At 42.5% G+C, this 21316-nt stretch overlaps 1 protein-coding gene across 11 annotated transcripts in view; it reads left to right on the forward strand.

Annotated features, from left to right (window-relative positions):
• The window catches only part of LOC146961183 (unconventional myosin-VI-like), a 141454-nt gene that overhangs the window by 44325 nt on the left and 75813 nt on the right, over nt 1-21316 (forward strand). For all 11 annotated transcript variants that reach the window (XM_085770968.1, XM_085770967.1, XM_085770963.1 and 8 more), the window contains 2 exons: nt 8047-8227; nt 12261-12405. In XM_085770968.1, the coding sequence (XP_085627094.1) occupies nt 8047-8227; nt 12261-12405 (326 nt within the window). The remainder of the gene's footprint in view (nt 1-8046; nt 8228-12260; nt 12406-21316) is intronic.

Below are 21316 nucleotides of genomic sequence, written 5' to 3' on the forward strand. Positions count from 1 at the left end.
CCTCAACTCTGAGCTTTAAAGGGATAGTAGCATTTTTTTTTAAGTGGGGTTGTATGATCTACAAATAGCCCCTAAGTACTTTAATTGCAGTAGAAGACTCTCTGCACTCCTCCCGTTAGCAACGCCAGCCCATAATAGCCCTGCCCAGAGATTTACAGATGTTACTGGTTCAAAATTGCGCGGTTTTTCCTGCACTGCAGGATCGCGTGAACGCGTGAATTTTCACCACAACTGTTTTCCTCTAGGTGGCAGCACCGTACTAAATACTGCTCAGACGTTTTGGGGACAATGCTGACAGTCACACAATGTAGCCGCGATTAGGAGTGGCGCTGTTCATGATACAGAATACAAGAGGATGAAAGGAGAACTAGCTGCAGACAGTAAATAATATAGTAGCCTAGTTTTTCAATTACAAAATGTAACGACGGCAGCTACAGTAGACTATAGCCCACGTCTCACTCTCTTTTTTTGGTCATCTGTCTCGTCATCTCCAAAATGTGTTTTTAAAATGAGCCAACTACAGTACTGTGCAGTAGTGCCGCAGATTTCTCACTCCGCACCTTGTTTGAGAGTGCAGCTGGATGATTTCTTGTGAATGAACGGGTCTGTGTCACTTTGGGGCTGGGCGATAAAACATAGGATAAATAACTTTCCCTCGATAGAAGACGCGGCTGATACAAAGTCGATAGGTTTCATTCATCCATTTTTTGACAGACAACACAAACAGCCAGTGATAATGAGAGTGGTGACACCGTCAGCCATGCAGCCGGCCTGGACTTTTTATTTTTAATTATGAAGGATCATCTGCGCAAGGCAAAGATGATAGCATCAACAAAACACGGCGTAACACACGCGGCTGTATGGGACAGGCTTTTATTTAATTCAGAACAAACCGCTTAGCAAAAATGGAAAATATAGTCTATAATAATTAATTGATCTGTTGTTTGGCCACTGTTTGAAAATACCCCGAATTATGAGCAAAATAATCTGATCCAGAGCAGCTGTCATAATCAGACTTCTTCTAAATAAACCTAAACATTCAATAACTGGGTCAGGTCGGACCATGGGGTTTTTTTTTCTCTTCTTCTTTCACAGGAGAAAATGAGGTGCGCTGTGCTCACGGACGCGTTGATGTTTTGTGATTTATCTGCTGCCTTGACTCTGCCCTTTATACATGTGCGTTCAGATTAACAATAAGACAAGCCATGGTTGAGTTTATTTAGTTAATAATCAGCATCTTAGTACCTCTGATCCGGAGCGATAGTGTTATGAAAATCGCTACAGTTGAACTGGTCTGGTTTTTAGCTGCTCAATCTCATTGTTTCAAAGAAAAGGGATTGATTTTTATAACGAAATGAAACGAAAACAATATTAATATTGATACATTGTTGTTTAGGTCACCAGATCTAAACCCGATAGAGCTGGTCTGGGCTTCGATGAAGCACTACATCCGCTCTGAGGCGAAACCAACTAACAGGGAGGAGTTGGAAGCAGCGATCCAGACATTTTGGATGGAGAAGCTGACCATCAGCGTCTGTAATAAGTACATCGATCATCTGGACAGTGTCATTGGGAAATGAAACGAAAACAATATTATATTGATACATTGTTGTAAAAAAAAATCCAAAAGAAACGAAAATGAACTAAAGAAAATAACTTTCACACACACATTAAAACAGTGCGATTGGTTGAAAGCTGATAATTAGCCATGTGCTTATAAGCTGATTGGCCGAAAACCAAGAACAAAGCCGCGTGAATGGCCAATCTCCATGTGTTAACGGCCGACATGTAAATCAGCTGTTTCGATGGGGGTTAAATGAATAGAGATGTTAATGTGTCTCATAAGGTACTTTGCACATAGGCTACTTTCTGTAACTGGAAGAAAAACAGCCAGCTGGAAGAATGTGTTGCCTAAATCTTTTACTGTGTGGGAGAGCTCCACCAACGGAGAAAGCAAGTGGGACCGTTCTGCCCAGTCTCTGAGCAGCGCACGTTTCACAGACTCCAGCACCTTGGACAATGCTGCGGGGGGAGGGAGGGGGGCTGTCGGGGTGGAGTGCTGTACTGTAGGCTACAGTAGGGTGAGGATAGGACCCTCAGATGATCTTCCCGGAGTTCGCAAGAACTCGTTGATCTTATCTATGCAGTCTTTCAAGTCCTTTCTGTCCATGCCTGGGAACTCCGTTCTCAGTGACTGCACTACAAAGTTCTTCACATTTTGTGGCAGTTCATGTTTCCTCCTGGATCCGTCCCAGTTTGTTTTTTTTTCTCTAGCTTTATTTAAAATATACAGCAGCTTTATATTAGGCTACAGTCACCAGCAGGCACACAAACAGCATCCCCAGGACAGGATATCGATTACGGTCACATGCCAGTCGCTCCTCCCTTCAGTTCTATAACTTTCTCAATGATCGATGTACTTATTACAGACGCTGATGGTCAGCTTCTCCATCCAAAATGTCTGGATCGCTGCTTCCAACTCCTCCCTGTTAGTTGGTTTCGCCTCAGAGCGGATGTAGTGCTTCATCGAAGCCCAGACCAGCTCTATCGGGTTTAGATCTGGTGACCTAAACAACAATGTATCAATATAATATTGTTTTCGTTTCATTTCGTTATAAAAATCAATCCCTTTTCTTTGAAACAATGAGATTGAGCAGCTAAAAACCAGACCAGTTCAACTGTAGCGATTTTCATAACACTATCGCTCCGGATCAGAGGTACTAAGATGCTGATTATTAACTAAATAAACTCAACCATGGCTTGTCTTATTGTTAATCTGAACGCACATGTATAAAGGGCAGAGTCAAGGCAGCAGATAAATCACAAAACATCAACGCGTCCGTGAGCACAGCGCACCTCATTTTCTCCTGTGAAGAAGAAGAGAAAAAAAACCCCCATGGTCCGACCTGACTCAGTTATTTAATGTTTAGGTTTATTTAGAAGAAGTCTGATTATGACTGCTGCTCTGGATCAGATTATTTGCTCATAATTCGGGGTATTTTCAAACAGTGGCCAAACAACAGATCAATTAATTATTATAGACTATATTTTCCATTTTTGCTAAGCGGTTTGTTCTGAATTAAATAAAAGCCTGTCCCATACAGCCGTGTTTTGTTGATGCTATCATCTTTGCCTTGCGCAGATGATCCTTCATAATTTGTGATACATAATCATCAAGTCATAAAGCAAGACAGGCTTTATCATATTACAATAGTTTCTGTGATTTAGGCAGGGTATACAGTAGTTAGTTCTAGTTTAATAGCCTAGAGTTTAAGCTGGGGATTACTGCACAGATCACTGAGTCATCCGCCTGTCGTCCTCCGTTCTCACAGATGCCACCTGGTGGTTGTTTTGGCACATTGAGGCTTTTCATTAAAAGCTCTTGTCTCGCCAAAGAAAAAAAATGCCTGAGTCTTGTGGCGTCTCGCGTGGATCACGCGTGAAGTCCGCAATTTTGAACCAGTAACATCTGTACAACATACAGTGTTGTGAATGGACCCAAAGAAACGGCCTATTTTCACGGCCTAAAAGAGGTTTTACCTGAAAAAAAAAAAACACAGTTCCATTGTTCGCTATAATATCATTTTTTCCAGCCCTTCAAAGTGCAGGAAAAACACAGTTTTTATTTGGACCTAACCAACTCACGTATCCCTCCACCCAGGGTTAGCGCCCGCCGATCAGCAGTTGGTTAGGTCCAAATAAAAACTGTTTTTCCTGCACTTTGAAGGGCTGGAAAAAATTATATTATAGCGAACAATGGAACTGTGTATTTTTTTTTCCAGGTAAAACCTCTTATAGGCCGCGAGAATAGGCCGTTTCTTTGGGTCTGTTCACAACACTGTATGTTGTAAATCTCTGGGCAGGGCTATTATGGGCTGGCGTTGCTAACGGGAGGAGTGCAGAGAGTCTTCTACTGCAATTAAAGTACTTAGGGGCTATTTGTAGATCATACAACCCCACTTTAAATAAATGCTACTATCTCTTTAAGTGGACACACAGCAGGAGGAGGAGGAGGAGGAGGGAGGAGGAGGAGATAAGATGTGATAAAGTTGAGAAGGAGCCTCGATCAGTCTGAAGCAGCTTCACACTCAGAGATAAGAGCTTCTTAAAGTTCAGGAAGATGAATATGTGGAGCTGAAGGTGGAGTCGCACTCCTCCTCTCCTTCTCTCCTCCTCAACCTCTCCTCCTCCCTCCTCCCTCCTCCTCTCCCTCTCCTCCGTCCGACTCCTAACCCTCCTAACCCTCCTAACCCCACCCGTCTGGTGCCTCAGGTCAAGTGAAAACAAACGCACCTTAACCTCACTGTGGTCTCATCACTGATACATGATGTGCTGTCTCCTCACTGCTCCGCTCCTGTCACAGGATGACAAGGTGACTCGGTCTTCTCCTCCTCCTCCTCCTTCTCCTCTACCTCTTTCTCCTCATCCTTTTTTCCCCTCCTCCTCTTCTTCTTTCTCCTCCTCTTCTTCCTCCTCCTCCTCCTTCTCTTCCATCTCTTCCTCCTCCTCTTCCGCCTCCTCTTTCTGCTCCTCTTCTTCCTCCTCATCTTCCTTTTTCTCCTCCTCCTCTCTTCCTCCTTCTCTTCTTGCTCCTCTTCTTCCTCCTCCCCCTCCTCTTCTTCTTCCTAATCTTCCTTTTCTCCTCCTCTTCCTCTTCCTTCTCCTCTTCTTCCTCATCATCTTCCTTTTTCTCCTCCTCCTCTTATTCCTCTTCCTCCTCCTCTTTCTGTTCCTCTTCTTCCTCCTCCACTTCCTTTTTCTCCTCCTTCGCTCTTCCTCCTTCTCTTCTTGCTCCTCTTCTTCCTTCTCCTCTTCATTTTTCTCCTCCTCCTCTTCTTCCTCCTCCTCTCTTCCTCTCTTCTTCTTCCTTTTCTCCTCCACCTCCTCTTTGTCCTCCTTCTCTTCTTTCTCTTTCTCTTCCTCCTCCTCTTCCTTTTTCTCCTCCTCTTCTTCCTCCTCCTCCCACCTCCTCTTCTTCCTCCCAATCTTCCTCCTCCTCCTCTTCTTCCTCCTCCTCCTCCTCTTCTTCCTCCCAATCTTCCTCCTCCTCCTCTTCTTCCTCCTCCTCCTTTCCTTCCTCCTCTTCTTCCTCCTAATCTTCCTCCACCTCCTCTTCCTCCTCCTTCTCCTCCTCTTCCTCTACCTCCTCTTTCTCCTCCTCTCTTCTTCATCTTCTTCCTCCTCCTCCTCCTCCTCCTCCTCTGACTGAGTCTTGAGGCTGATGTGACTCGTCACCTCCTCTCAGTGTGTTGGTTTGTTGCATGCTGCTCCTCCTCCTCCTCTTCCTCCTCCTCCTCCTCCTCCTCCTCCTCCTCCTCCTCTCTGCTGTGTAGACGTCGTAGATCTTAAAGCTGCTGTTGTGTTTCTGAGAATGTCACAGTGGCGCGTGTGTGTGTTTGTGTGACAGACACACACTCCTACACAAATACAAAAATAAAAACGCAGCAGAAAACTAAATCGCTGACTTAAGAAACTCATCTTGTGTTTTCACTGTTTTCACTTTTCGTTGTAGGAAACGTTCCCGTCACTGGAACAAAATGTTGGTTTTACTCCACACAGATGAAAATATTGATTTGGCAGCAAAAAGAAAATCTCACTTGTTTCAGATCGCATAATAATCTGCAAATGTTTCAGTGATTGATTCATTGTTTCTGAACAAAAATACTCAAAAAAGGGAAAATATGTGACCCCAGGTATCAAGAGACTTTGTTGGACATCAAACTCTTCCATCAAAAATAATGAGTAGATGAAATAAATAAAATGTTATGTAATAATATTTGATTTTGTATAATTTAGCACTTTGACCTTCCCTGGGAACGTCTGTGGATTTTAAAAACAAAGCTCCACAGACATTTTGTGTCTTTTTCTGACAGAAGATCGACAAAATTAGATTAAAAGTAGTTTTTTTAATGAATAAATGTTTAGAAACTTAATCTGCATCACACGTGAACATTAAAGTGCAGAATTTCATAATCGGCAAACAAACTGAAATATTAAAAAAATTCTGCAGTAGCTGATCGTTGGCCACCAGGGGGCAGAAAACACCAGAGAAAAACTCATCTGGGAGAATCTACAGTAAAGATCTTCATCTAGAACTTTTCTCTTCATTTAACTTTAATTAAAATCTTTATTTTAATCAGAGACACAAACACATGAACAAACTAAACAGAAAAGACACAGTAAAGAAATATAAAAACACTGAACAGACGTGACGATCGGTCCAGAGAGTCGCTCCATCTGTGTCTGAGTTCATTTCACTTTGAGTTTCTCATTGAATCGAACCAAAAAGAAATCCTCCATCCATCCATCCATCCATCCATCCTTCGCTCTGCTTCTGGTTCTTTAACAAACACCTGTTGAGCTGAGTTTCCTAACTTCCTTAGCTTTATTAGTTTGCCTGTTTCCTCGCTCGGTTCAAGCTGATAGATTGATGTAATTGATTTGATTCGACTTTGTGAAGCTCAACGACGAGGAGAAAGAAACGAAATGTGAAATCCAACGAGGAAGCTGATTAAACAGCGGAAAGAATTAGTTTTCTACTTAATCCTGTCACAGTAGAGGAAGAGGAGGAGGAGGAGCGGTGGTTGGTCTCTGGTTTTTAGCCTGCGGAGATCCGACTGTGACATTCTTGAGTGGGTTATTCAGGTGTTTGTGTATGTGTGTTTCCGTCTTCACTATCTTTCTCTGCTGCAGATGGAGATTTAGTCGTGTGCTGCTGTTTTCTGCTGCTGGTTCTTCACTGCAAAAACTCAAAATCTTTCCAAGAATGTTTGTCTTATTTCTTGTCAAAATATCTCATTTCTAGTCAAAACGAATCTCTTTCCACTTAAAATAAGACTCATCACCTAAACATGAATTTGTTTTTAGATCATTTTCACTTTTTTCAAACATATTTTCACTTGAAATAAGTAGAAAAATCTGCCAGTGAGTTTTGTACTTGTAATAAGGAAGAAAAACTTCTATACTATCAGATTTTTCTACTTATTTCAAGTGAAAATCTGCTTGAAAGACGTAAAAAGTGTCTAAAAACAAGCTACTTTTTAATGTGATGAGTCTTATTTTAAGTATAATGAGATTTGTTTTGACTAGAAATGACATTTTGACTAGAAATAAGACAGAAATTCTTAGTAAGATATTTGAGTTTTTGCAGTGTTGTTCTTTTTCTTCTGCTTTTCACGTTTCCCTCCGTACGATGCATTCAAGGGGAACCAACCAGATCAGAGTTGGGTCAATGCAGGAAGTTGCAGAAAAAAAAGTGGCTTGAAAATCAAATTAACTGGTTCCTTTCATAGCGCCGCTGATGTTCAGATACAGAGACACAGTTGCTCCGAGTGATTCATTCACAGAGATCGACAGTGACCCGGCTGCCTCAGTAAAAGTAAAAGGAAGCAGACAAAGGAGGAGGAAGTTATAAAAGAAGAAAGAGAGTTTGGAAGAAGATTAAAAAAGAAGAGTAGAGTAGAAAGGTTCGATGGAAGATGAAAATTAAGCCGAGAGAAAGTTTTACAGACAGAATTAAAAAGAAATGGGTTGAAACAGATGAATAAGCAGGCGTGATTGTTGTAGATGCACTGCAAAAACTCAAGTATCTTACTAAGAATATTTGTCTTATTTCTAGTCAAAACAAGTCTCATTATACTTAAAATAAGACTCATCACATAAAAAGCAGCTTGTTTTTAGACACTTTTTACTTCTTTCAAGCAGATTTTCACTTGAAATAAATAGAAAAATCTGATAGTGGAGCAAGTTTTTTTCTTATTACAAGCACAAAAAACTTGCTTTCACTGGCAGATTTTTCTACCTATTTCAAGTGAAAATTAGTTTGAAACAAGTAAAAATTATCTAAAACAAGTTCATTCTTAGGTAATGAGTCTTATTTTAAATCGAAAGAGTTTAGTTTTGACTAGAAATGAGACATTTTGACAAGAAATAAGACAAATATTCTTGGAAAGATTTTGAGTTTTTGCAGTGTGTGTTCAAGGAGGCGGAGCTTAATTAACCGTGTGTTTTGTTTTGTGTTTCCCCTGTCTCCCCCGGCGACCTCAGCACATGAAGTCGGGGCCGCTGAAGGATCCGCTGCTGGACGACCACGGAGACTTCAACAGGATGAGCGTGGCCATGAAGAAGATCGGCCTGGACGACACGGAGAAGCTGGACCTGTTCAGGGTGGTGGCCGGCGTGCTGCACCTCGGGAACGTCGACTTCGAGGAGGCGGGGAGCACGTCAGGTGAGCAGGAGATAAAAAACAAACAAACACACCTTTGACAGGTCGGTTTCAGCCAATCAGAAGAGAGGAGGAGGTTCTGAGCTTCTCTTCTGATTGGCTGACTGTTTTCTAAAGTGATCCAATTAAAAAATAGAGCAGATTTCAGAATAAAACACTCAGAGAAACCAAATCCTGCAAAGTTGTTGTTGGATGGATGGTGGGTCCAGGTGGTGAGGGGGCGGGGCTTAGTTGTGACATCACAAAGTGACAGGAAGTCCTGACGGCTGGTTTTAAGGCTCAGTTTCTGAATACAGGCTGTGTGCATTTCTCTGTGGACTGAGGCTTTGATACTTTCACAGTATTAATATAGAACCTAGAGCTGCTTTATAATCACACTACACATGGACATCTACCTTTATACTGTATGGAGCTTTAATACAAACATCTACCTTTATACTGTATGGAGCTTTAACACAAACATCTACCTTTATACTGTATGGAGCTTTAACACAAACATCTACCTTTATACTGTATGGAGCTTTAACACAAACATCTACCTTTATACTGTATGGAGCTTTAATACAAACATCTACCTTTATACTGTATGGAGCTTTAACACAGACATCTACCTTTATTTTGAAGAAGCTTTAATCAAACATCCACCTTTGTAATGAATAATATAATAGAGGTCTGTATGTTGGTGTTATTTTTGTAATTTTCACCTGAAAGCCTTGTATCACATTGAGATTTATAAAATGAAATGAACAAGAATGAACAAGCAGAAGACGAATAAGGAGTTCTTCCTGAGGCGATAAAGCTCTGGTTGTTGTGATTTTTAAATTAGAGCAGGTTCGACCAGTTTTCCTGTAAATCGTGAGTTAATGTTCCTGTAATTACGAGTGGATAAACTTCAGCAGCAGGTGACATTCAAGTCATCACATCATCATCACACCTTCCTCAGAGACATGATCCAGCGTGAATGTGATTTAACCGTCTTCAGTCGTTTCAGGCTGTAAAACTTTAACAGAACTGATTCTAGACCAAGTTTCTGACGTTAGAGACTTCGTCCAGCTGTTAATAGCCACGTTAGCTTTGTTAGCTGCAGGTACCTAACTGTAGTGATTAAAGGGATAGTTCAACATTTTGGCAAATTGGCCCATTGCCATAATCCCTATAGTCATAGCAGTAGGTTTGTTACCTTTAATTGTCGGTGCAAGTTATTTTTAGAACGGCGAAGCAGAGCCGTGAGCTGCTCAGAGCTACGCTACGGAGGCTCATTATGGGATTTCTTGGTTTTCCTCATCAAACTCATCAAATACACAATCCAACAACTCCACAACGCTCTGGTGGACAAGTTGTGAGCTGCACATTCACCACGCTATGAGATAATAACACAACGTTACCACACAGAGTTGTTTTAGAGGGAAATACATGCAAAACCGCTGATGCGTGTTGCCTTCAGGGACAGTTTTTCATCATCAGTCTCTGTATTTCCCTCTACAACAACTCTGTCTGGTAACGTTGTGTTATTATCTCATAGCGTGGTGAATGTGCAGGTCACAACTTGTCCACCAGAGCGTTGTGGAGTTGTTGGATTGTGTATTTGATGAGTTTGATGAGGGAAACCAATTAAGAAATCCCATGAGCCTCCGTAGCGTAGCTCTGAGCAGCTCACGGCTCTGCTCCGCCGTTCTAAAAACAGCTTGCACCAACAATTAAAGGTAACAAACCTACTGCTATGACTATAGGGATTATGGCAATGGGCCAATTTGACAAAATGTTGAACTATCCTTTTAATGGCTCTGACGTGTAGACCAGAGGAGTTGATCTCAGCTTCTTGTTCTTGTTCTTCATCTCTCCTCCTTCTCCTTCTCCTTCTTCCTCCTGCTCCGGTTCGGTTCTTAAAGTGACAGGCGCCATTTTGGTCTCCTCTCTCCAGACTGATGTGGTTGATTGATCTCTGTAATATCCAGCCTGTCTCGTCTCCTCATTGAGCTCAGTGATAAATAGTTATTTCTGTGACACTTTGTCTTCACCTCCAGCAGCTCATCATGACCTCAGATCTCCTCAATTATTGTTCAGTTTCACTGACGGGGAAATCTGTAAATGACATATATCTCTAAAGAATCCCTGAAGCTTTTTATACAGAAAAGAGAGTTATTATCTCTCGTTCGGAGTTTGGGCGCTCCTCCTCGTCTCACTCCTCATTTCTCCTCAGCGGTTTTGAGTCGTTTCGTCTTTGAACTTGATCGGTGAAGTTATTCAGCGCTCGGTGGAGGAGGAGGAGGAGGAGGAGGAGGAGGAGGAGGGAGAGCGCAGCAGGACGCCTATTAACAAGACTGGTTCTCTCAGTGGGCGGCCATCTTCACATCGTGGTGTTTTACAGCGGGAGGAGGAGGAATGTGTTCAGGCAGATGATCAGATGTATTGATTACACTGCAAAAACTCAAATATCTTACCAAGAATATTTGTCTTATTTCTAGTCAAAATGTCATTTCTAGTCAAAACAAATCTCATTATACTTAAAATAAGACTCATCACCTAAAAATTAACTTGTTTTTAGATCATTTTCACTTGTTTCAAACTAATTTTCACTTGAAATAAGTAGAAAAATCTGATAGTGGAGCAAGTTTTTCTTCCTTATTACAAGCACAAAAAACTTGCTTTCACTGGCAGATTTTTCTACTTATCTCAAGTGAAAATTAGTTTGAAACAAGTGAAAATGATCTAAAAACAAGTTAATTTTTAGGGGATGAGTCTTATTTTAAGTGGAAAGAGGTTAGTTTTGACCAGAAATGAGACATTTTGACAAGAAATAAGACAAATATTCTTGGAAAGATTTAGGGTTTTTGCAGTGTAGGAGACGAGCTTGGACAGGATTTTATAAAATATTTATTTGTGTCTGTGACAGAAGAGTAGAGATGTTTTCACAATTAATCGCGGTATTAAACGCCACAATTTATTGATCGTAAAGATTCCTAAATACCGTCACTTTCCGAAAAAGATTATGTTGGAACTATATCGGCAAAGTAAAGGAAGATGCACAGATACTGGTCCATTTATCTAACGTAACACTGAATTGGTGGGAGTTTAAATGTTAGCGTGTCATTTGTATTATTGATTAAAATAAACTTAAATATATGGTATAGATGACTGTTAATGACTTCAATATTTCAAACACACCCCCCCCCCCCCCGTTTTAACCCTCCTGTCGTCCTTCTGGGTCAAATTGCCCCAATCTGTTCCCTTCCTCCATCCTTCCCTCTTTCCCTCCTTTCTCTCTTCCTTCTTTCCACAATCCTTTTCCCCTTCCTTCCTTGAACCAATCTGTTCCCTCCCTCCATCTTTCTTTCCTTCCTTTTTTCCACAATCCTTTTTCCCTTCCTTCTTCCCATCCTTCCTTCCTCCCTTCTTTCCCTTCGTCCATCCTTCTGCTTCCTTCTTTGACCTAATCTGTTACCTCCCTCCCTCCATCTTTCTTTCCTTCTTTCCCTTTTCCCTTCCCTTTTCCTTCCTTCCTTCCTTCCTTCCTTCCTTCCTTCCTTCTTTCCCTTCGTCCTTATTTCTTCCTTCCTTTTTGACTCAATTGACCCAATCTGTTCCCTTCCTCCATATTTCTTTCTTTCCTTCCTTCCTTTCTCTCTTCCTTCTTTCCACAATCCTTTTTCCCTTCCTTCCTTCCTTCCTTCCTTCCTTCCTTCCTTCCTTCCTTCCTTCCTACCTACCTTCCTTCCTTCCTTCCCTTCGTCCCTACTTCTTCTTTCCTTTTTGACCCAATTGACCCAATCTGTTCCCTCCCTCCATCTATTTTTCCCTTCGTCCTTCCTTCCCTCCTACCTTCCTCCCTTCTTTCCCTTCCTCCCTTCTTTCCCTTCGACCTTCCTTCCTTGACCCAGCAGAACAACAGGAGGGTTAAAAAACTGGTCCAAGTGGATCCAGAACAGTTTTCTCGTGTGTGTGTGTGTGTTTGGTTCGATCACCCTGCGCTCCCTGAGCTACACACACCCTACGTGACCTTTGACCTCTGCCCTCTGCCCTCCTCCTGGTCTTGCAGGCGGCTGCGCCATCAAGAACCAGTCGAGCCAGACTCTGGAGAACTGTGCGGAGCTGCTGGGTCTGGAGCAGGAGGACCTGAGGGTCAGCCTCACCAGCAGAGTCATGCTCACCACAGCAGGGGGCGCCAAAGGAACGGTCATCAAGTAAGACACACACACACACACACACACACACACACACACACACACACACACACACACACACACACACACACCTACACACACACACACACACACACACACACACACACACACACACACACCTGCACTGGGAGCCTCCACAGCTGCTGCTGCTGACTCACACACACAGGTTTAACCCTCCTGTCGTCCTCCTGGGTGAAGGAAGGAAGGACGAAGGGAAAGAAGGAAGGAAGGAAGGAAGGAAGGACGAAGGGAAAAAAGGAAGGAAGGAAGGAAGGAAGGAAGGACGAAGGGAAAAAAGGAAGGAAGGAAGGACAAAGGGAAGGTGGGAGGAAAGAAGGAAGGGAAAAATGAAGGAAAGATAGATGGAGGGAGGGAACAGATTGGGTCAAAAAGGAAGGAAGAAATAAGGACAAAGGGAAGGAAGGAAGGAAGGAAGGAAGGAGGGAAGGAAGGAAGGAAGGAAGGAAGGGGAAACGTATTATGGAAAGAAGGAAGGGAAAAGGAAGGAAGGAAAGAAAGATGGAGGGAGGGAACAGATCAGGTCAGTTGGGTCAAAAAGGAAAGAAGTAGTAAGGACGAAGGGAAGGAAGTAAGGAAGGAAGGAAGGAAAAGGAAGGAAAGAAAGATGGAAGGAAGGAAAAAGGGAAAGAAGGGGAAAAGGATTGTGGAAAGAAGGAAGGGAAAAGGAAGGAAAGAAAGATGGAGGGAGGGAACACATCAGGTCAGTTGGGTCAAAAAGGAAAGAAGTAGTAAGGAAGGAAGGAAGGAAAAGGGAAGGAAGGAAAGAAAGATGGAGGGAGGGAACAGATTAGGTCAAAGAAGGAAGCAGAAGGATGGATGAAGGGAAAGAAGGGAGGAAGGAAGGATGGAACGAAGGAAGGGGAAAAGGATTGTGGAAAGAAGGAAGAGAGAAAGGAAGGAAAGAGGGAAGGATGGAGGAAGGGAACAGAAGGACGACAGGAGGGTTTAACATCGACTCGCTGCTGCTCGTTGCTTCGGCCTCGGCGCCGTCAGGAATGAGAGATTCAGTCGTTTTACTTTCTGCATATTAAAGGTAACAACCACATTTAACTCGGACGGGGAATCACAGTTAGACAGAGGGAAAACTGGCTTTTAATTGGACGACGGTGCGATGCCATCTGGCCTCATGTATCGTTACTGTTTTTATAGCGAAACGGAAATATGTAGCGTAGTCGTGTGTGACTCAGTCTCATGATGTCGCATTCATTCAACTAGAAAAATATATAATTTAGTTAAAGCTCCATGTTCATTCTTTTTCTTCTTGTGTGTTTTATTTTGAAGGGCTGAGCCATAAAAAGGATATAAAAACCATCTCAGTGTAGTTTTCCATCTCTTTCTCTCTGGAGCTCTAGTAACAGCAGGTCGGTGTCAGCCAATCAGAAGAGAGGATGGGGCTTTGATCCTCTCTTCTGATTGGCTGACTGCTTTCTAAACTGAACCAGAGCAGATTTCAGAATAAAACACTCAGAGAAACCAAATCCTGCAAAGTTGTTGTTGGTTGGATGGTGGGTCCAGGTGGTGAGGGGGCGGGGCTTAGTTGTGACATCACAAAGTGACAGGAAGTCCTGACGGCTGGTTTTAAGGCTCAGTTTCTGAATACAGGCTGTGTGCATTTCTCTGTGGACTGAGACTTAGACACATGGATTTGATTGGACGCTGCAGGTGAGGAGGTTTAGTTTAGTTTAGTTTATTTATTTGGTTCATTCATTGAAAAATGAAAAGGAAAAACAGTTTAATACAAATAATAATGCAACTCCTGAATGAAAGGGGACAGAAAGAAGCAAACTACTCCATTTTTTTTTCAATAAATCTTTTACAAATGAGATAATTTATGTATCAAAACAAAGAAAAAGAATAAAATAAATTAAAATAATGGCAGGTCTGCAGCCATTCAACTCATCATCCTAGTAAAATCCTTGGTCAGAAACATATATATATACCATGCAACATTCTTTTAATATCATTTGTGAACTTCTATTTTTACCGATATAAACATACATAAATATAGACACACACAAATACATACACATACACATACTCTTTTATTTTCTAGCAGCAAAAATAACGAATCAAACGTTTCACCTCAGCTTGTGAGGAAACATCTCGATGTGACGTTTTGTCGTCTTCACTCATCCAGGAAATTAAGACAGAAACATACAACGACCTTGTCTTTACACCTGGAGAGAAAAGCTCATAAAAAAACAATCAAAAAAACAAAAAAACACAGAGATTATGAGGAGAAAAAGCGGAGTCACGTGACTGGTTTCCTTCAGAGAACGAGGGAGTTCTTGTTTACCGGCTCTTTATTCTGAGGTGACCTTTCCAGTGCGGCGCTCGCCGAGGGGCGGCGTGAGTTCTGCTGATAGGAAACATCCTCTAATGTTATTAATGGGCTCTGTTTGAGAGAGGCGAGGCGATAAAAGCAGCATTTTAACCAAGAAAAGAAGCTGCAGCCTCAGAGCTTTTTTTGTTTTATATTATTAACTCCCACTGCTCCAGATGTGGGTTTATTACGTTACAGAGCAGCTGTGTGACTGTAAACAGATCTGTGTGTGGCCAGGAGCGATTCATTCATTCATTCATTCATTCATTCATTCATTCATTCATTCATTCATTCAGGCCAAGGACACGCGGGTGCTCCGGTGGATGTGTTGAAATTCTCCGCCGATCCTGATTCACATGTTCTGTGTCATTAAATGTGACAATCGGCTCGTCGCCTGGAAAACACTGCATATCCAATTAAAAATGTCTTATGCAAAATTTGATTAAAGGATAGTTCAACATTTTGGCAAATTGGCCCATTGCCATAATCCCTATAGTCATAGCAGTAGGTGCGTTACCTTTAATTGTCGGTGCAAGCTATTTTTAGAATGGCGGAGCAGAGCCGTGAGCTGCTCAGAGCTACGCTACGGAGGCTAATAATGGGATTTCTTGGTTTCCCCTCATCAAACTCATCAAATACACAATCCAACAACTCCACAACGCTCTGGTGGACAAGTTGTGACCTGCACATTCATCACGCTATGAGACAGAGTTGTGAACTATTTTAATTTGTGGAAAGGGGACATACTGTGTCTCCTTTAAAGGGAATATATTATGGAAATATCACTTTTTGAAGCCTCTATAACATACAGTATATTTAGGTGTTTGTCTTGCCTAGTCTGTTCCTTCAGTTGTCTGGCAATGATGTAATTTGTCTTCGAATTTGCATAACACCACCCCTACCTGGTACCAGTAAAGGGGGCAGGGCAAGTAGTGGCTCATTTGCATTCAAAGGGACAGGCACTGAAACCAGCCGTTCTGAACAGGGCTGTTTAGAGAGGATGAAAAGAGCTGTGATGTTTGATCCTTGGGGGATTTTGATGAAACCATGTCTTTAAAGGGCTAGTTCAACATTTTGGCAAATTGGCCCATTGCCATAATCCCTATAGTCATAGCAGTAGGTTTGTTACCTTTAATTGTCTTCTCAGCCTCCATACATATAGACTTGACATTTGACTGACAAAAAGACTCAGTTTTGATAATTGTCCTCGTTGCTTTTACATCCTCGACCGCTCGTTAAATGTTTTTACTTTATTATGATTTCAACAGTTTGCCTTGTTGATCGAAGCGTCAACAGATCGTTAAACATATAAAGACGTAAAGACTCTTCGTCCTCGTCCTCGTCCTCGTCTGCCTCCAGCCTGAACCCTCTGATTGTTGATCTGGCAGCTCAGTGTTGCGTTCACTGTCTGAATGTTAAATCACTCTCCTCCTCCTCCCACGCTGATGATGTTGATTCCTCCTCTTTCGTCTGAGAGGAGAGACGCTGCTGCTGCTGCTGCTGCTGCTGCTGCTGCTGCTGCTGCTGCTGCTGCTGCTGCTGCTGCTGCTGCTGCTGCTGCTGCTTCCTGTCAGCTGACGCGACCCGACCTGTCACTCACTGCGTGTGGACGGACGGACGACGGACGTGTGTTAAAGAGTTCATCCCGTTGCTTCCTGTGGTTTTATTAAGTGTTTTACATCTGCTGCAGAGTGACAGCAGCGTCAGTCAGTCGGCTGCTGTCATCCTTCTGGGTCAATTTGACCCAATCTCCCTTCCTCCATCCTTCCTTCTTTCCTTCTTTCCTTCCTTCCTTCCCTTCATCCTTACTTCTTCTTCTTCCCTCTTTGGATCCAGTTGACCTGGTCTGTTCCCTCCCTCCATCTTTCTTTCCTTCCTTTTTCCCTTCCTTCTTTCTTTCCCTTCGTCCTTCCTTCCTTCGTAACTTCCTTCCTTGACCCAATCTGTTCCCTTCCTCCATCCTTCCTTCTTTTCTTCCTTTCTCCCTTCCTTCTTTCCACAATCCTTTTTCCTTTCCTTCCTTCCTTCCCTTTGTCCTTACTTCTTCTTCCTTCCTCTTTTGATCGAATTGACCTGATCTCTTCTCTTCCTCCATCCATCTTTCTTTCCTTCCTTTTTCCCTTCCATCTTTCCCTTCTTCCTTCCTTGAACAAATCTGTTCCCTCCCTCCTTCCATCTTTCTGTCCTTCCTTTTTCCCACCATTCCTTCCTTCCCTTCATCCTTACTTCTTCCTCTTCCCTCTTTGGATCCAGTTGACCTGGTCTGTTCCCTCCCTCCATCTTTCTTTCCTTCCTTTTTCCCTTCCTTCTTTCCTTCCATCGTTCCCTTTGTCCTTCCTTCCTTCTTTCTTTCCCTTCGTCCTTCCTTAATTCGTAACTTCCTTCCTTCCTTCCTTGACCCAGTCTGTTCCCTTCCTCCATCCTTCCTTCTTTTCTTCCTTTCTCCCTTCCTTCTTTCCACAATCCTTTTTCCTTTCCTTCCTTCCTTCCCTTTGTCCTTACTTCTTCTTCCTTCCTCTTTTGATCGAATTGACCTGATCTCTTCCCTTCCTCCATCCATCTTTGTTTCCTTCCTTTTTCCCGTCTTCCTTCCTTGAACAAATCTGTTCCCTCCCTCCTTCCATCTTTCTGTCCTTCCTTTTTCCCACAATCCTTTTCCCACCATTCCTTCCTTCCCTTCATCCTTACTTCTTCCTTCCTTTTTGACCCAATCTGTTCCCTCCCTCCTCCCATCTTTCCTTCCTTTTTCCCTTCCTTCTTTGCTCCCATCTTTCCCTTTGTCCTTCCTTCCTTCCTTCCTTCCTTCTATCCCTTTGTCCATCCTTCCTTCCTTCCTTGACCCAGCTGCGAGCGCCAGACCTGAAGAGGGCGCTGTTCTCCCAGAGTGAACACACATTCACACACACCAGTGAGAGTTTGTGTTGGTGGCAGATGGTGGAGGCGATGGAGAGCTGATGGGAAAAACCACTTCCAACATGTTTATTCTCCCCATTAAAGCCAGAAAAAAAAAAGAAAAAGAGAAAAACCTTTTGACTGAGAAAGCAAAAGATCCTCTTTGCAGCACGAGGCAGCAGATCCACTCTCTGGTGACGGCAGATGGTTGAAGGGATAAAGAAAAATGGTTTCCAACATTTTCATTCCCTCCAGGGAGGAGGAGGAGGAAGAAGAGGAGGAGGAGGAGGAGGAGGAAGAGGAGGAGAGGGAGGAGGAAGAGGAGGAGAGGGAGGAGGAGGAGGAGGAGGAAGAGGAGGAGGAGGAGGAGGAGGAGGAGGAGGGAGAGGAGGAATGGGAAGAGGAGGAGGAGAGGGAGAAGGAAGGCTGACTGACAGGAACAGATGAATGAAGTCCTGAGATTGAGACCATCAGGGTTTCAAGACGTCTTCATCTACAGTCTGTGGTTACTTCAGGGGCCGTGGGAAAAGAGAGTGAGAGTGATGCACGTTTTACATTTCATGACGTCAAAATCTTTCATGGATGGTTCATGAATAATTAACGACTCTTTTCACCTTTGTAGATCAAAACACAGACTGTTCTGTCAGCAGGAGGTCTCAGCTTAAAGCTCTGGTCCTAGCTAAACTCTTAATTTGAAATCCTAGTAGATAGATAGATAGATAGATAGATAGATAGACGAACGTAACTCGAGCTTAACTCGTGTTGACTCGAGTAGTCACAAACATTTCAATTTTTAAAGCAGAAGTAAGTGATATATTTGTGTTAATATAAGTCTTAAATAGTTCTATCTTCCGACAGCAATCACTTACATAGAGTGTTTGGTCTGAAACACGGGTCTGTCAGTCACTCTGCTCTGCTCTGAGCCCAGGAGAAAACATTTATCGTATCCTACAGTTTTTATCCAATGAGGAGAGAGAACGGCATGCAGGGCTGTGTGTGTGTGAATGTGGCGACGTAGGGACGAGGACTGTTATGGTGCGTTCAAGGGAAATTGGTTTTTTTCCGACCTGTGAAGTCGTACCAGTTCGATCTGGTACATAGACTGTACAAAAAGACGTACTGGTACGATTTCACGGGTCGGAAGTTACGAGTGGCCGTTATAGTGACTTTCACCGGTAAAACAGGTCGGAAAAACACGAGTGGGTTGCCTGGAACGCTACAAAGTCGTAAGCTGTGACTTGAAGCTGTAATTTATGATTTCAAAAGCCTGCCTGGAACGCAGCATTAGCGAAAACGACCAGATCACTCACTTCTGCTTTAACAAAGTTCTCAGAGAGTCGTTGAATGCCACTTGCAGTCTCTGAAGACTCGCTTTTCTTTTATGATTTGACCACAGCTGTGCAGTGAACAGCAGTGTGCAATAAGCTTTAAACAGTACATTTGCTTGCACATGTCCTCGTCATCAGTAGTGTTGTTTTTGGCGTCCTGTTTTAATTTTAGTCTTTAGTCTTTGTGTCAAACTGTCATTTTAGTTTTTATTAGTTTTAGTCACGTTCATTCTCTTTTTTTGTCTAGTCAAGTTTCAGTCGACTAAAACTCTGAGCATTTAGTTTATTTTAGTCAGAATAACCCTTGACTATGTTCATCTAGTTTTAGTCAACGAAAACTGATTTTTAGTCTAGTTTTAGTCAGTGATTTTAATCTATTTCCAGTAATCTAATTCTATTTAACCCAGTCAATGTAGTATAATTACCTAGTCTAATAATAGACCAGTACAACCCCAGAAAATACTTGCCTCTCCAAGTACCACCAAGGGTGGGGGGTTATGCACCATTAGTACCATTGCGTTTATGGTTATTTATGTAAATAACATGTCCTTTAAAAACTTACTGTAAGTGCAGCAACAGTGTGTTTTCCATGGATGTCTGGTGTTTTCATAATTCAGACTCATCAAAATTGTGGTTAACGCTGACCCACTACAGCTGCATCTTCTAAATAAGTGCGGGTTGAGGAAGTGACGTCGCTCCCTAGGAGACAGAAATACTGCAAAATAATAATAATAACTACGACTAAACATTATAATGTTATTTTGTCTCGTCTCATATTGGTCAACGACAATGAAGAGACATTTTAGCAGAGCTTATATTTTGTAAACCACATTTAGTCTTGTTTTTATCCGTCAACAATATTGCATTATATATTCCATTATACATTTTCACATGACCACCATTTATGTTGCATCTCGTCTCGTTTTCATTAGGCTACATGATAAAGGTTCGTTGTCTGTGATCACATGACCAAGATATTTCACCTGACTACAGATATTTAAAACATGTCCTGACAGCTTTGCATACATGGAGCTGCTGCAGACCAGCTGAACTCCGACTAAGTAACACACGGTCATACACATTTTTAACTCTTTTGACAGACTATTCATATAAAAATAAAATAAAATAGGAGATAAACGCTCCCCTGTCTGACTCCATTGCTGACCTGGAAAGGAGCAGATACACATTCCACCTGCATTGTTTGGTTTGGTTTTGCTCCCTGAGTGAGTTCTCTTCCACATAAAACGCTGAATATTTCAGAGGTCGTGTTCGACAGCAGCCACTTTGTCTAACAGGGAAAATGTTTAGATTTCACAGTGGGTTTAAAGAGAGAACAGCAGGTGAATCAGTCTGAAGCGGCTTCACCTGCAGCCGGTGATTTATCAGTCTGGTTATGTAACGACAGAGCAGAGCAGAGGAGGTTTGTCCTTTAGTTTCCTCTGTTTGTCTTTTATTTTCTGCTTCTTCAGGGTTAAAGGGATACGCCAACATTTTTTTTTTCGTCGTGTCTTGCCTCACTCCCGAGTCCATGACCAGCAGATAGACACCATCCTTTCCACTGTGCGTGCAGTAACAAGGGAGATAGAGCCGTATCGCCCGTAATTAGCTTAGCTCAAACGCTGGAAGTGTATGGGTAGTGTTAGCCTGCCTCTTACCTAAAGTCGTCAGAGAAACTCTTCAGCAACTCTAAAGGGAAACCGGCGGGCCGATCTTCGTCTCAGAGCTGACAAAACTCTCCGGTAAGGCGTCTTGAGCGGTCAAATGCCGGTAACGGGACGAGATCGGTCAAAACGGAGGGTTCAAGCAAAGACGGTTTATTTTGGTTCAAGCTAGCTACATCGAGGGTAGGTTAGCTTCCTGTTTCAAAGTTAAAGCACAAATTCTATCCTCATGGTTTTCTGTATGTAAAGGGCAACAGGTGTTTTATTTTGTGAAAGTAACCGGAAGTGCGTTGGTCACAACGGCTAGCTTGAGTAGCGCCAAATTTCTCCGAACAAAATTGTAAACAGCTGGTATTTAGACAAATTAACGACACACTGCTGATCTAAACGGCTACTTTCTCGCCTAAAAATGTTTGAAATGTTGATAAAGTGATATATTTACAGAGTTTAGAGCTAAAATGAAATCAGCTTCTGACTGAGCTAAGCTAATTACAGGCGATACGGCTCTATCTCCCTTGTTACTGCACGTACAGTCGAAAGGATGGTGTCTATCTGCTGGTCATGGACTCGGGAGTGAGGCAAGACACGAAAAAAAATGTTGGTGTATCACTTTAAAGGTTAAAAAAAACTGATCTCTGGTCTGTGGATTCTCCTCCTGACTCGGGTGGAAACAACAACTTGTTACG

This window comes from Trachurus japonicus, chromosome 24 (assembly GCF_045865225.1).
Source record: "Trachurus japonicus isolate A0001 chromosome 24, Traja_1.0".
NCBI classification, from domain to species: domain Eukaryota; kingdom Metazoa; phylum Chordata; class Actinopteri; order Carangiformes; family Carangidae; genus Trachurus; species Trachurus japonicus.